Source organism: Tachyglossus aculeatus, chromosome 3 (genome assembly GCF_015852505.1).
Source record: "Tachyglossus aculeatus isolate mTacAcu1 chromosome 3, mTacAcu1.pri, whole genome shotgun sequence".
NCBI classification, from domain to species: Eukaryota; Metazoa; Chordata; class Mammalia; order Monotremata; family Tachyglossidae; genus Tachyglossus; species Tachyglossus aculeatus.
Window position 1 is genome coordinate 86896175 of NC_052068.1, and position 13960 is coordinate 86910134.

General features: G+C 42.3%; 1 protein-coding gene across 3 annotated transcripts in view; it reads left to right on the forward strand.

Moving 5' to 3' along the window:
- DYM (dymeclin) overlaps positions 1-13960 on the forward strand; it is a 523552-nt gene that overhangs the window by 216267 nt on the left and 293325 nt on the right. For all 3 annotated transcript variants that reach the window (XR_005449814.1, XM_038743768.1, XM_038743767.1), the window contains exon 9: positions 13763-13945. Coding sequence is in view for 2 of the 3 variants with exons in the window: in XM_038743768.1 (XP_038599696.1) it covers positions 13763-13945 (183 nt within the window). In the remaining variant the exon portion in view is untranslated. The remainder of the gene's footprint in view (positions 1-13762; positions 13946-13960) is intronic.

Here is a 13960-nt window from a genome sequence, read left to right on the forward strand (position 1 = left end):
GGAGACTCCTGTCTCTCCCCACTTCAGTCCATACTTCACTCTGCTGCCCGGATCATCTTTCTACAGAAACGTTCTGGGCATGTCACCCTCCTCCTCAGAAATCTCCAGTGGTTTCCTATCAACCTCCTTGTCCCTTCTTACCTCACCTCCCTTCCCTCCTTCTCCATCCCAACCCGCACACTCCACTCCTCTGGTGCTAACTTCCTCACTGGGCCTCGTTCTTGCCTGTCCCGCCGTCAACCCCTGGCCCATGTCCTACCTCTGGCCTGGAACGCCCTCCCTCAAATCCTCCAAACAATCACACTTCCCCCCTTCAAAGCCCTAATGAAGGCTCACCTCCTCCAAGAGGCCTTCCCAGACTTAGCCCACCTTTTCTTCAGCTCCCCCTTCCCTCTGCATTGCTCCGACTCTCTCCCTTTGCTCTACACCCTCACAGCGCTTGTGTATATATGTATATATCTATAATTCTATTTATTTGTATTGATGTCTGTTTACTTGTTATGATGTCTGTCTCCCCCCTTCTAAACTGTAAGTCCAGTGTGGGCAGTGATTGTCTACCTTTATTGCTGAATTGTACTTTATAAGCACTTAGTACAGTGCTTTGCACACAGTAAGCACTCAATAAATACCAATGATTGATAATTTGACTGAGACAATGGGTTCCGGGGTTCAGGACTTCTGGAACAGAGACTGTGGTGGCTTTTGACTTAGTTAAGGGAGTTAGAAGTAAATTTAGGAGGGAAGATTAGTAGTTTGGTTTCATGTAGGAATCTCCAAGTAGTAGAGTGAAGGGATGATATTTAAGCAGGTAAAGAAGAAATGAAAATAGCATTGTTTAGGAGAATAGCAAATTATGATTTATTGAAACAATTTGTTTAGACAGCTGAAAATCAAAATACCCTTTTCTAATTAGGAAAATCACCTTTTAATTGTCAGAGATATGGTAAGCTTTTAACTAATTTCCAGATGAGTTCACTTATATTTGCTTTACTACAGAGTCCAACACTTGAAACGTATAAGGGTTATTAGGTAATGATAACAAAAGAATTGCTAGACACAATAGAGCACTGCAGTTGGTAATGATAACATATAATGAAATGGCTAGATTTCCTCATTGGAAGTTCCTTAATAATATTCATGGAGTTCAAGTTCATTGATGAAAGTTCTTATGATTAATTTTCTCTCTTTTTCCTCCATTAACTGAAGCATGTAGTAGTTTTCGATTTAATGAAATAGCCTGCTGCTTCTTATTGCTTTATATCCTCCAAGTCTAACCAGAAATGGTGAATGATTTCAGTGCATTTTTTTTTACACTTTTCATCAGGAATGGCTCCATTTTCTCCTAAGATAGGATTTACATTTGAACGTCTGCTCTAATTTACGAAGTAGAGATTGGCAGAATAAAGCTATAAAGGTGGATGAAATATGTTCAGCTGCATGTTGTATGTTATGAATTATTTCACCTTTTTTCCCCTTCTTTCAAATTCTAAATATATTTCTTTCTATGGGGATAGAAGAGGGATAATAACCTGGTTTGTGTTAGGCTAATCGAATTGGACTTAAAACTGTTTTAGGAACTAACAGTCACCAGATACTTCAAGAGACTTGGTAAATGTAAACATATGCAAAGAAATATAAAATAAAATAATTGAATGGCACATTTTTCCCTCTGTGTTCTGGAATTATCATATGTTGTTTTTTCACATTCATTGTCAAGCAGCACAATCATTGAAAATCATTTTTGACTGTGTTAGCATATCATATTCAAGAATAAGATTTTATTTGAAAGCAGTTGAAATATTTTTGTTTCTCTGTGACAGCGCCATATCAGACTAGGCTGAAAAGTGGAAGGTGATGGTGAGGTTTTTGTTTTTTTTTTAGATGTGAAGATTTTGGTTCTAAAATTTTGTTCTCCTCTAAAATTTTGTTCTCCTCTAATAGGAAAAAAATCCCAATTGGATGATTTCTATTTTTGAGCACCTAAGGTCTTTTATAAAAATACGTATATGAGCAGTAAAGGATAGGTTGGAAGGTTGGGAAAGCAGTGGACTGTCTGATATGAAGTGGGAGGAAAGTTCTAAATCAGAGGGAGGATGAAGGCAAGAGGTTGGTGGTGAGAAAGATGAAACTGTGTCAGTCGGTGTTAGAGGAGTGAAGAGTGCAGGTTTGGTTATAGTAGGATGTCGACAAGGTAAAATAGGAAGGGAGAGAGCCAATTGAAAGCTTTAAAGGCAAAGGTAAAGAGTTTTTGTTTGATGCAGTGATAGATGGGCAGGACTTGGAGGTTTTTGAGGAGAGGAGAGATGTGGACTGAGCTTTTTAATTAAAAAAAATTAGAAAAATAATCCATGTTGCAGAATGGGGTATGGACTGGAATGAGGGGAGACAGGAGGCAGGGAGGTGAGTGAGGAGGTTGATGCAGTAGTCAAGGCAGGGCATGATTCAGTGCTTAGAATAGTGCTTGATGCATAGTAAGCATTTACCAAATACAATCATCATCATCATAATAATTATGTGTGTGGATTAGCATAGTGGCAGTTTGGGCTGGAGAGGAAAGGGTGGGTTCCAAAGATGTTGTGAAGGTAGAATCAACAGGATTTGGTGACAGTCTGAATATGCAGGTTGAATGACAGAGATGAGTAGGGTAATGCCAAAGTTATGGGTTTATGAGATGGGGAGAATGGTGGTGCTTTCTACAGTAATGGAAAGTCAGCGGGAGGGCAGGGTTTGGGTGGGAACCCAAGCAGTTTGGTTTTAGACATCTTAAGATTGAGGTAGCAGCAGGAAATCCAAGTTAGAGATATCCTCAAAGCAGGATGAATTATGATACTGGAAAGAAGGAGAACAGTCAGGGCTAGAGTACTCAAAACCCACGTCTGCCCACAACAGTTATGTAAATATTCTTTTCTTCTATTATTTCCCCTATCCCTCATCTATTTTAATGTCCTGTAGACTGTACATTTATAGTTATGTAAATATTATTATATTCTATTATTTCCCCTATCCCTCAACTATTTTAATGTCCTGTAGACTATAAACTCCTTCTGGGCAGGGATCACTCTCAACTCTTTGGAATTTAAATTTTGCAAGTGCTGTGTACAGTGCTCTGCACACAGTAAGCTCTCAATAAGTACTGTATAGAGAAGTATAGAGTACAGAGGTATAGAGAAGCAGCATGGCTCCGTGGAAAGAGCCCTGGCTTGAGAATCAGAGGTCATGGGTTCTAATTCTGACTCCGCCACTTGTCAGCTGTGTGACTTTAGGTGAGTCACTTAACCTCTCTGTGCCTCAGTTACCTCATCTGTAAAATGGGAAGTAAGACTGTGAGCCCCATGTGGGGCAACCTGATCACCTCGTATCCCCCCAGCCCTTAGAACAGTGCTTCACACATAGTAAGCGCTTAACAAATACCATCATTATTATTATTACTGTTGATTGACTAGGGAGGTAGATTTGGAAATCATCTGCATAAGAGTTGACATTTGAAGCTGTGGGAAGTGAATGAGCTCTCCAAGGGAGAATAGAAGTGGACCCAGAACGGAGCCTTGAGTGACTCCTACTGAGAGGGAGGGAGAGGCAGAAGGAGGAATCCACAAAAGACATTGAGAAGGAGCGGCCAGAGGGAGGAGGAGAACCAGGAGAGGATGCTGTCAGTAAAGCCAAGGTTAGATAGTGTTTCCAGGAGAAGGGAATGGTCCACAGTATCATCATCATCATCAATCGTATTTATTGAGCGCTTACTATGTGCAGAGCACTGTACTAAGCACTTGGGAAGTACAAATTGGCAACATATAGAGACAGTCCCTACCCAACAGTGGGCTCACAGTCTAAAAGGGGGAGACAGAGACCAAACATACTAACAAAATAAAATAAATAGAATAGATATGTACAAATAAATTAAATAAATAAATAAATAGAGTAAAAAAAATATGTACAAACATATATACATATATACAGGTGCTATGGGGAAGGGAGGGAGGTAAGATGGGGGGATGGAGAGGGGGACAAGGGGGAGAGGAAGGAAGGGGCTCAGTCTGGGAAGGCCTCCTGTAGGAGGTGAGCTCTCAGCAGGGCCTTGAAGGGAGGAAGAGAGCTAGCTTGGCGGATGGGCAGAGGGAGGGCATTCCAGGCCCGGGGGATGAAGTGGGCCGGGGGTCGATGGCGGGACAGGCGAGAACGAGGTACAGTGAGGAGATCAGCGGTGGAGGAGTGGAGGGTGCGGACTGGGCTGTAGAAGGAGAGAAGGGAGGTGAGGTAGGAGGGGGCGAGGTGATGGAGAGCCTTGAAGCCCAGGGTGAGGAGTTTCTGCCTGATGCGCAGATTGATTGGTAGCCACTGGAGATTTTTGAGGAGGGGAGTGATATGCCCAGAGCGTTTCTGGACAAAGATAATCCGGGCAGCAGCATGAAGTATGGATTGAAGTGGAGAGAGACACGAGGATGGGAGATCAGAGAGAAGGCTGATGCAGTAGTCCAGACGGGATAGGATGAGAGCTTGAATGAGCAGGGTAGCGGTTGGGATGGAGAGGAAAGGGCGGATCTTGGCAATGTTGCGGAGCTGAGACCGGCAGGTTTTGGTGAAGGCTTGGATGTGAGGGGTGAATGAGAGAGCGGAGTCGAGGATGACACCAAGGTTGCGGGCTTGTGAGACGGGAAGGATGGTAGTGCCGTCAACAGAGATGGGAAAGTCAGGGAGAGGACAAGGTTTGGGAGGGAAGACAAGGAGTTCAATCTTCGGCATGTCAAAGGCAGCTGAGTGGTCGAAGAGGATTTGGATGGATTAGAGACCATTAGATTTGGCCAGAAGGAAGTCATTAGTGACCTTAGAGAGGGGAGGTCCAGTGGACTGAAGGAAGCCGAAGCCAGATTGCAAGGACTCAAGGAGGGAATTAGAGAATAGGAGATGGAGGCAGTGGGTGTTATCATCTTGCTTGAATTTGGAAAGTAATGGTAGGAGGGAGATGAGGTGATAACTGGAGGGTGCATAGAGTCAGATCATTACTAAAATGGTTACTTGAGTTATGGGGCCTTGCTTGGTGGTCGTTGTTGCCCTGGTCTCTGAGTAGGAGAAATTCCTATGGAGAAAACATGGGCCCTGAGAATGCATCTACTTTCTCCTTGGCTCCACTGATTTCACAGTTGAGCCAAAATTTCATTCAGTACTCAGGTTTTGGCAGATGAGGAACTGAGGAACTGAGAAGTGGGAGGCTGAGAGATTCATTCATTCAATCGTATTTATTGAGCACTTACTGTGTGCAGAGCACTGTACTAAGCGCTAGATCCCCCATGAGAGATCATGGGGGAACACCAGAGGAACAGGATGGGGAACACCAGAGAGGAAGGGCACCATCTGCCCACCAAAAATGACAGGTAAATGCTCTTCATTCAATTCAGTCATATTTATGGAGTGCTTACTGTGTGCAGAGCACTGTGCACTTGGGAGAGTACAATATAACAATAAACAGACATATTTCCTGCCTGAGGAATAGGTGGAGAGTAATAAGCAGCATGAGAGATGGTCAGAAAGCATGAAAATTTAAAAGATGTGAGAGAGCGAGAGAGAGAAAGAGACAGACAGACAGACAGAATATAGGGATAAAGTTATAGGAACAGGCAAAGACAGAAAGGAAAATCTAAGAGCAGGCAAAAAAAAACGAACTGAAGAGGGGTACCACAAGGATACAGGGACAGGAGTAGGGATAAAAAGAGAGACACCCTTAGAGAGACAATTTGAAGAAAAAAAAAAGAAGAAACCAACAAAATGTCAGGTTTGTTGAGTTGCAAAAGAAAATAAGGATTAAATGTCAGGAAATTAAAGTGTCAGAGAGAATTATAAGGAGAGAAGAAAGGGAAAAGACAAAAAGAAAAAAAGGAAAAGTACAGCTACAGCCTTTAAGAGTCATAATCCATTTTAATGTGCCATTGATTCTTATTTCTGAAATTCCCATACTTCTTGAGTAAATTAGTCTAATCCTTTTAAAGATTGGGACATTCTGGTAGTTACATTATTTTAGGTCTGATGATTGGATTTTGATGGCCTTGATGAGAATAGAAAGTGCCCTCAGTATTTTATTTCATGTTCCTTCCTATGTATTTAAATTTATGAAATAGATACCATTTGGACAAATCACATCTTCAAAAATAATCTAAGAAAACAGACCTGTACATATTCACTTTAAAGAATTTCAGTGATGATCAAAATATTTTAGTGTCATGTTTTTATCTATTCCGTAGTGCCTAAAGTTACAGGTTTTGCTGACTCCTTTGCGGGTATAACCTGGTGATTGTAATTGTATTTGGTATTATCTTTCTGTATCACACCTAGATATTTACATTATATCAAGGATAAATAAAACAATGACAGTAGTGTTATTAAGTGATTACTTTGTGCTAAGCACCCAAGTAAATACAGGATAATAGAACTGAGGCAGTCCCTATGCCACAGGAGTCTCACAGTCCAAGCAGATCTTTTATTCCCATTTTACAGGTGAGGAAACCAAGCACACTAAAATGAAGTGATTTGCCCCAGTTCACAAAGCAGGCAAGTGGCAGAGCAAGGACTATAGCCCAGTGGTTTTACCAATAGGCCATGCTGCCAAAAGATTTTTAAAAATGGTATTTGCTAAATGCTTACTATGTGTCAGGCACATTGTACTAAGCAGTGGGGTACATACAAGCTAATAAGGTTGGATACAGTCCATGTCCCTCGTGGGGCTCATAATCTTAAATCCCCATTTTACAGATGAGGTAACTGAGACACAGAGAATCTAAGGGACTTGCCCAAGGTCACCCAGCAGACTAGTGATGGAGCTGGGATTAGAACCCAGGTCCTCTGACTCCCAGTCCTGTGCTCTTTCCACTAGGTCATGCTGCTTCTCTAGTATATATGCAGGTAGTATATATTCAGATAGTATGTATGATATTGCCATGGCTTTTAGGTTAAAATTTGGCCAACTATTCCTTTATTTTTAGGATAAATTAATTTTTCTTACGCTAACGTGGAGAACACTAAAAGGGTAACTTTAAATCTTCATGGATAAACTGTAACCTGTAGGAACATAGTGGAATCCTGTTTTAGGATATTTCTTCAGATGTAGGAAAATAGTTTTGCCAACGGGAAAATGAAACCTTATTAAGAGTTTTGAGTCATCACAACCAGGGATCATCTGAAGGCATAAACTTTTTTTTTTCTGTTGGAAGATTCCTTTTGCTTGCAGTGGATCAGTTGACATTATGACATGGGTTGTGGAATGTGTCCAGTTTTTTTCTTATAGAGAAAGATGATATTTACCACTAAAAACAAGGGGAATCAGATGTAAAATGCTGTCTTAAACATGCAGATTGCTTCAGAGCATAGATAAAGGTAGTTCGAAAGATCACTAAGATTCAAGTGGGTTGAAAAGCAAAAGTAAAATGAATGAGTTCAAAGTTTCTCAACATTTTCAAAGAAATATATTCATATATGCTATTTCTTCCTTATGATTCTTTTGCAAGGCCACTGGCAGTTTATTGTATTTTTTAACAATATTACTCTTTCTTTGATGAGTTTAAAACTCATTTCTTGAAAAGTATCTGTGGTCATTTTTCTCCTGTATGCCCAGATTTTCCAAATGGATCAAGTAAATTGCTACATCTCTTTGCGGTCCCTTACAAATTCAATGTCTGATGACACCCGTCTACTAGCCCTGGTTGTTCTAATGAGTAATGGGCGTGGGCTTACGAGCTGATGAATACTTAATCATCCCACCTACTTGGAGTAAGGAAGCCAGTAGCCTGTGGTAATAATATCATCACTTCTCCCAGCACTTCGAAGTACAATCTTACAATCCGCTTTTGAAAATATCATCTTAGTGTGCATATCGGTATCTAGGTCCCAAGCTGTCACTGGTAAACATGTTTTGTGCAAGTGTAACTGATGAACCTTGTACAGTCTCTAGCCTGTAAGCTCACTGCAGGCAGGGAACATTTCTACCAACTCTATTATAGTGTACACTTGCAAATACTTAGTATAGTGTTCTCCACACAGTTAACACTCAGTAAATTCGATTGATTGATTGATTGAGGTGCTGGTGATATCGGTAGCCCTTTTGGCAGGCTGTGGGACTGTGTTGAAATCACCATCCCTTGAAAGAGGAAGTGGTAGTAGTAGTAGTAGTAGAAATAGAATTCATTAAGCATGTACTGTATTAAGCACTGGGAAAGCGTGCACAGGTGAGAATTAGACACGGTCCCTGTCCCTCAGCGGGCTTACAGTCTAAAGATATAAAAAGGGGAGAATTCTGTCAGAGAACTTTTTGATTTTACAGTGGCCATGCTAGAGGAAGAAATGATTTAGAATCAAATGTTGATATCTGCCCCGTTTTGTAATAAATGATTAAATCAAGAAGTATATTGTCAAAATGAGAAGCAGAATGGCTTAATGGAAAAAGCTTGGTCTAGGAGCCAGAGGACCTGGGTTCTTACCCTGCTTCCATCAGCTGTCTACTGTGTGACCCCCTCATTTCTCTGTGCCTCAGTTCTCTCATCTGTAAATGGGGATTAAGACTGTGAGTCCCAAGTGGGACAAGGACTGTGTCGATTCTGATTTTCTTGTACCTACCCCAGCGCTTAGTTCAGTGCCTGACACATAGTAAGCACTTAACAAATGCCATTAAAACAACAACAACAACAAAAAACCCTGCAGTTCTTGGCTCCTAATCATGAGTACCGGGAGACCTAAACAAATACCGGAGGCACTATACAAACAAAACTAAGGAACACTGGTAAGATGCTAAAATAGATTCTGACCACCATCAAACCCAAGACTATTCTTCATAAAAAAGAAGCTCCATGGCCCTGTGTGCACTTCCACAGCACTAGTGAAGAGGCCGTGTGTTTGACCACACCCCATCCGCAAACACAGACAAGGAGGGGATGCTGCAAAAATGACAGCAACCACCCAGGGATTTTCTGAGTACAACATCTCTACGTTTGCGAGTGAGGCCTTACAAAAAGAACCTGCCGAATGGGAAAGCATGGCCATAGCTCTAACTATTGCACTTAGAGCCCTGAGGCAGCATGGCCTGGTAGTCCGAAGGACTTGGGTTCTTATCCCGGCTCTGCCACTTGTCTGCTCTGTGACTTTGGGCAAATTACTTCACTTCTCTGTGCCTCAGTTACCTCATCTGTAAAATGGGGATTAAAACTGGAATTCCCATCCAACCTGATTAGATTCTCTGCCTCCCAGTGCTTAGTACAGTGTCTGGCACATAGTAAGTGCTTAACAAATACCATAAAAAAAGCAGCATGGCCTGGCGGCTAGAGTTTGGGCCTGGGAGTCCAAAGGACCTGGGTTCTAATCCCGGCTCTGCCACTTGTCTGCTATGCGACCTTGGATAAGTCACTTAACTTCTCTGTGCCTCACTTCCCTCATCTGTAAAATAGACCTTTCGACCCTGAGGCCCGTACGGAATGTGGACTGTGTCCAACCTGATTACTTTGTATCTACCCCAGTTCTCAGTTCAGTGCTTGACACATAGTATATGTTTAAATAATACCACAAGTATATTATTGTTGCTGTTATTATTATTATTGTTGTTATTATTATTATTATTATTATTATCAACAGGAGACAGAATTGATTGTCTGGTGATGTGAGGTTGCCGGCTGAAACAATCCCTCTTGCCTGCAAATGCCCTGCTCTAATGTTCTGCCATTTTTCAAGCTCAATCAGTCAAGTTTTCTGGCAGTTAACTGTTTATTTTTGTTGATGAAGGCTTTTTTGTGTTTGCTTTTGCCCTGGTTTTTGCAAGTAGTTACTGATGGTATTCAAAATAGAATAATCAGTCTGTAGTATTTATTGAGGGCCTACTGTGTTGAAAGCACTGAAATAAGTGCTTGGGAGAGAGTACAATGGTGTCTGCTTCCTTTAAAATCTTAGAGATATTTTATTATGTGACCAGAGACTGCACCCTTTGTCCCTACCAGTTGTAATTCACTCCGCTAAACTTAAGGGTTGTGGCTATGAAAGGGGGATGATTAAGTGCAGATAAGCACCACTACTGCAGAGGTGATTAAAACAGTGCCTGGCACATACTAAGCACTTAACAAATACCATATGTAAAAAAAGAGCCTATTCAAGCACTTTACTATTATTATTATTATGGTATTTATTAAGCACTTACTATGTGCCAAGCACTGTTCTAAGTGCTGGAGTAGGTACAGGATAATCAGGTTGTCCCACTTGGGGCTCACAGTTTTAATCCCCATTTTCCAGATGAGGTAAGGAGTTAAGTGGCTTACCCAAGGTCACACAGCAGACAGGTTGTGGAGCTGGGATTAGAACCCATGTCTTCTGAATCCCAAGCCCGTGCTCTTTCCACTAAGCCATGCTGCTTCTCTAGCAAGCACTTGTCCTGGTGACAGTAGGACTTGCCTTCCCCTTGACTGTGGGCGTTAGAACAGACCTCATTCAGATGACAAGGGGCCAGAAAAGGCGCACTATATTTTCACAGGATGTCATTTTGTAAGCGATTCTTTGTCAGTGACACACCGTCCTTAGCACTGCCTTTGATCCCAAAGCAAATTCCATTAAGTTCAATGCTTTGCAACAGCTGGGGCTTAATAAATACTATTGATTAGTTGATGCGATAGAGGAGAGTTAGGCTGTTATGGCTTTGTTTTAGGGTCACTGAAATCACGGTGCAAAAAGAACAGTTGCCTGAGGCCCAAAGGCTAGGAAGTCATCCAGGTGGCACCATTCCCACTTTTCCCGCCCTCCTGGGTGGCTCAGAGGGGAGGGAAGCCATAATCAATCAATCGTATTTATTGAGCACTTACTGTGTGCAGAGCACTGTACTAAGCGCTTGGGAAGAACAAGTTGGCAACATATAGAGACAGTCCCTACCCAACAGTGGGCTCACAGTCTAAAAGACTGTGAAGCCATGAGATGGGGAGGAGTGAGTCATGTGATCTTGAGGCAGTGTTAAGGGGTGAAAGGTGGTTGGAGGAAAGGTGGGTGGAAGGGGCACCAGATTTCCTCTTCCTTGGGCTCACCAGAGTCTTAACATGGCCCCCTTTGGACTGGAGAATTCTCATGGATGAAGGAAAGCCATAGAAGGAGGCTGGGAGAAAGAAAGGGGGCAGAATTCTAGGATAACTTTTGTAGCATTTTTAACAGAAATCATCTCATCTGCTATATTTTAGGAGCCAGGAAACCCAAATTCAAGTTCCAGCTCCTCCACTGGCTTACTGTGTGTATCTGGAGCAAATTATGAGAAGCGGCTTGACTTAATGGAAAAAGCATGGGTTCGGGAGTGGTTCCGCCACTAGTCAGCTGTATGACTTTGGGCAAGTCACTTAACTTCTCTGTGCCTCAGTTACCTCATCTGTAAAATGGGGATTAAGACTGTGAGCCCAACGTGGGACAACCTGATGACCTTGTATCTACCCCAGAGCTTAGAACAGTGCTTGGCACATAGTAAGCACTTAACAAATACCACCATCATCATTATTATTATTAACCTCTTTGGGTCTAAGTTTATTCATTTTTAAAATGGGGATAAAATAGATTGCTTAACAGTTATTACTGTGAGTCCTGTATGGGACAGAGAGACCATGTCTGATTGCATAACCTTGAATCTACTGCAGTGATTAGCACATAGTAAGTGCTTAATAAATGTCATGGTTATTAACAAAAAACTCTAGAGGGAGGTTGCTTGCCTTTCTTGATGTCATTAAGGCTGCATCACCTAAAATCTGGTCAACCTCCCCTCCCAGCTAGAACAATGTTTTCCAGGTACATCACCCTACATCCGTGAAAAGTTGCATTGAATGTGAGAACGATGTGAGAGTTCACCCAATTTAATTCCTGGTTTTGAGCCTCCAAACTGGGCATATTTCTCAGACAAAAGCAGGGAATTGAACAACAATAAAAAGCTCTCAAATGTGTTTTTACCATATATTTTGGATTTAGCATGATGGAAGAATGTGGTAAAGTTTTTCCATAACACAAGCCCTTTCTGGTATGACATGATCTCCAAGCTGGCAAAAGTCCACTCCATGTAGGAAGAAATGTGTGCTTATATGAAGTATCAGTCAAATGGGTAATCCTGCTGTACAACAGAGTACTTTGGGTTTTTTTATGTTTAACTTTGCAACTTTTAATACAGTGAAAGATCAATGGGTAATAAAGTTATAATCAGTCACTGGTATTCATTGAGTTCTTCCTGTGATCTAAGCACTATTCTAAGCGCTTGGGATACCACATACAATAGAGTTGATTGCCATGATCCCTGCCTACAAGGAACTTACAGTCTGCCAGAGGAGCTTACAGTCTACAGGAAAACAGGGAATGTTTCACTTGTTTCAGTTGTATTTTCTCAAGTGCACACTGGGGATTCAATAAATGTTTTTGCTTTTGCTGCTGCTGGTACTACTACTACTACTGCTACTACTTAATCACCGGTCTCACCTCCGCAACATCACCAAGATCCACCCTTTCCTTTCCATACAAACCGCTACCTTGCTGGTTCAGTCTCTCATCCTATCCCGACTGGATTGCTGCATCAACCTCCTCTCTGATCTCCCATCCTCCTGTCTCTCCCCACTTCAGTCTATACTTCACGCTGCTGCCCAGATCATCTTTGTGCAGAAACACTGTGGGCATGTTACTCCCCTCCTCAAACATCTCTAGTGGCTGCCAGTCAACCTACGCATCAAGCAAAAACTCCTCACCCTGGGCTTCAAGGCTGTCCATCACCTCGCCCCCTCCTACCTCACCTCCCTTCTCTCCTTCTACAGCCCAGCCCGCACCCTCCGCTCCTCTGCCGCTAACCTCCTCACTGTGCCTCGTTCTCGCCTGTGCCGCCGTCGACCCCCAGCCCACGTCCTCCCCCTGGCCTGGAATGCCCTCTCTCCGCACCTCCACCAAACTAACTCTTCCTCCCCTCAAAGCTCTAGTGAGAGCTCACCTCCTCCAGGAGGCCTTCCCAAACTGAGCCCCCTTTTTCCTCTCCCCCTTCCCACCCCCCCGGCCCTACCTTCTTCCCCTCCCCAACCTGTATATATACTTGTACAGATTTATTACTCTATTTCACTTGTACATATTTACTATTCTATTTATTTTGTTAATGATGTGCATCTAGCTTTATTTCTTTTTATTCTGATGACTTGACACCTGTCCACATGTTTTGTTGTCTGTCTCCCCCGTCTAGACTGTGAACCCATTGTTGGGTAGGGACCGTCTCTATATGTTGCCGACTTGTACTTCCGAAGTGCTTAGTACAATGCTCTGCACACAGTAAGTGCTCAATAAATACGATTGAATGAATGAATGAATCACTCTGCTGGTGGTAATCATGATAGTAATACAGGAATTTAAATCAAAAATTGTCTGTCACTATGATATCTTCAAACCATTTATGTCCTGTGAGCCCACTGTTGGGTAGGGACCGTCTCTGTATGTTGCCAATTTCTACTTCCCAAGTGCTTAGTACCGTGCTCTGCACAAAGTAAGCGCTCAATAAATATGATTGAATGAGTGTCCCATTCTCACTGAAAAAGTGGATAATATAGTAGAATTTTCTCATGATACAAGGTTTGTCGAGAACACAAACCCCTGTGTTGTAGAACTACCTGTATGATAAAGGTGGTTAAATATCATTTGAATCAGTGCTCATTTTGATGGCCTTCCAGTTGCACTGTGGACCTCCCAGTCCACAAAATTCACAGTTAACTCTTAAAAGAGGGATTACTCAAAATTTTCTCTCGCCTTTCCTCTTCAGCTGGGCTGTGGACGGTCTTCACTCTGGGTGGAGTAGGAAGTAAATCAACCCCCCAGCAAGAAGAGACCTCATCTCTGGCCAGTCAGAGTGTCCTGCTTCTGCTCGTGTTGGCTAACCTGACTGATGCTCCGGACACACCAAACCCCTACAGACAAGCCATTACATCCTTTAAAAATACTCAAGGTTTGTACCTTTAAA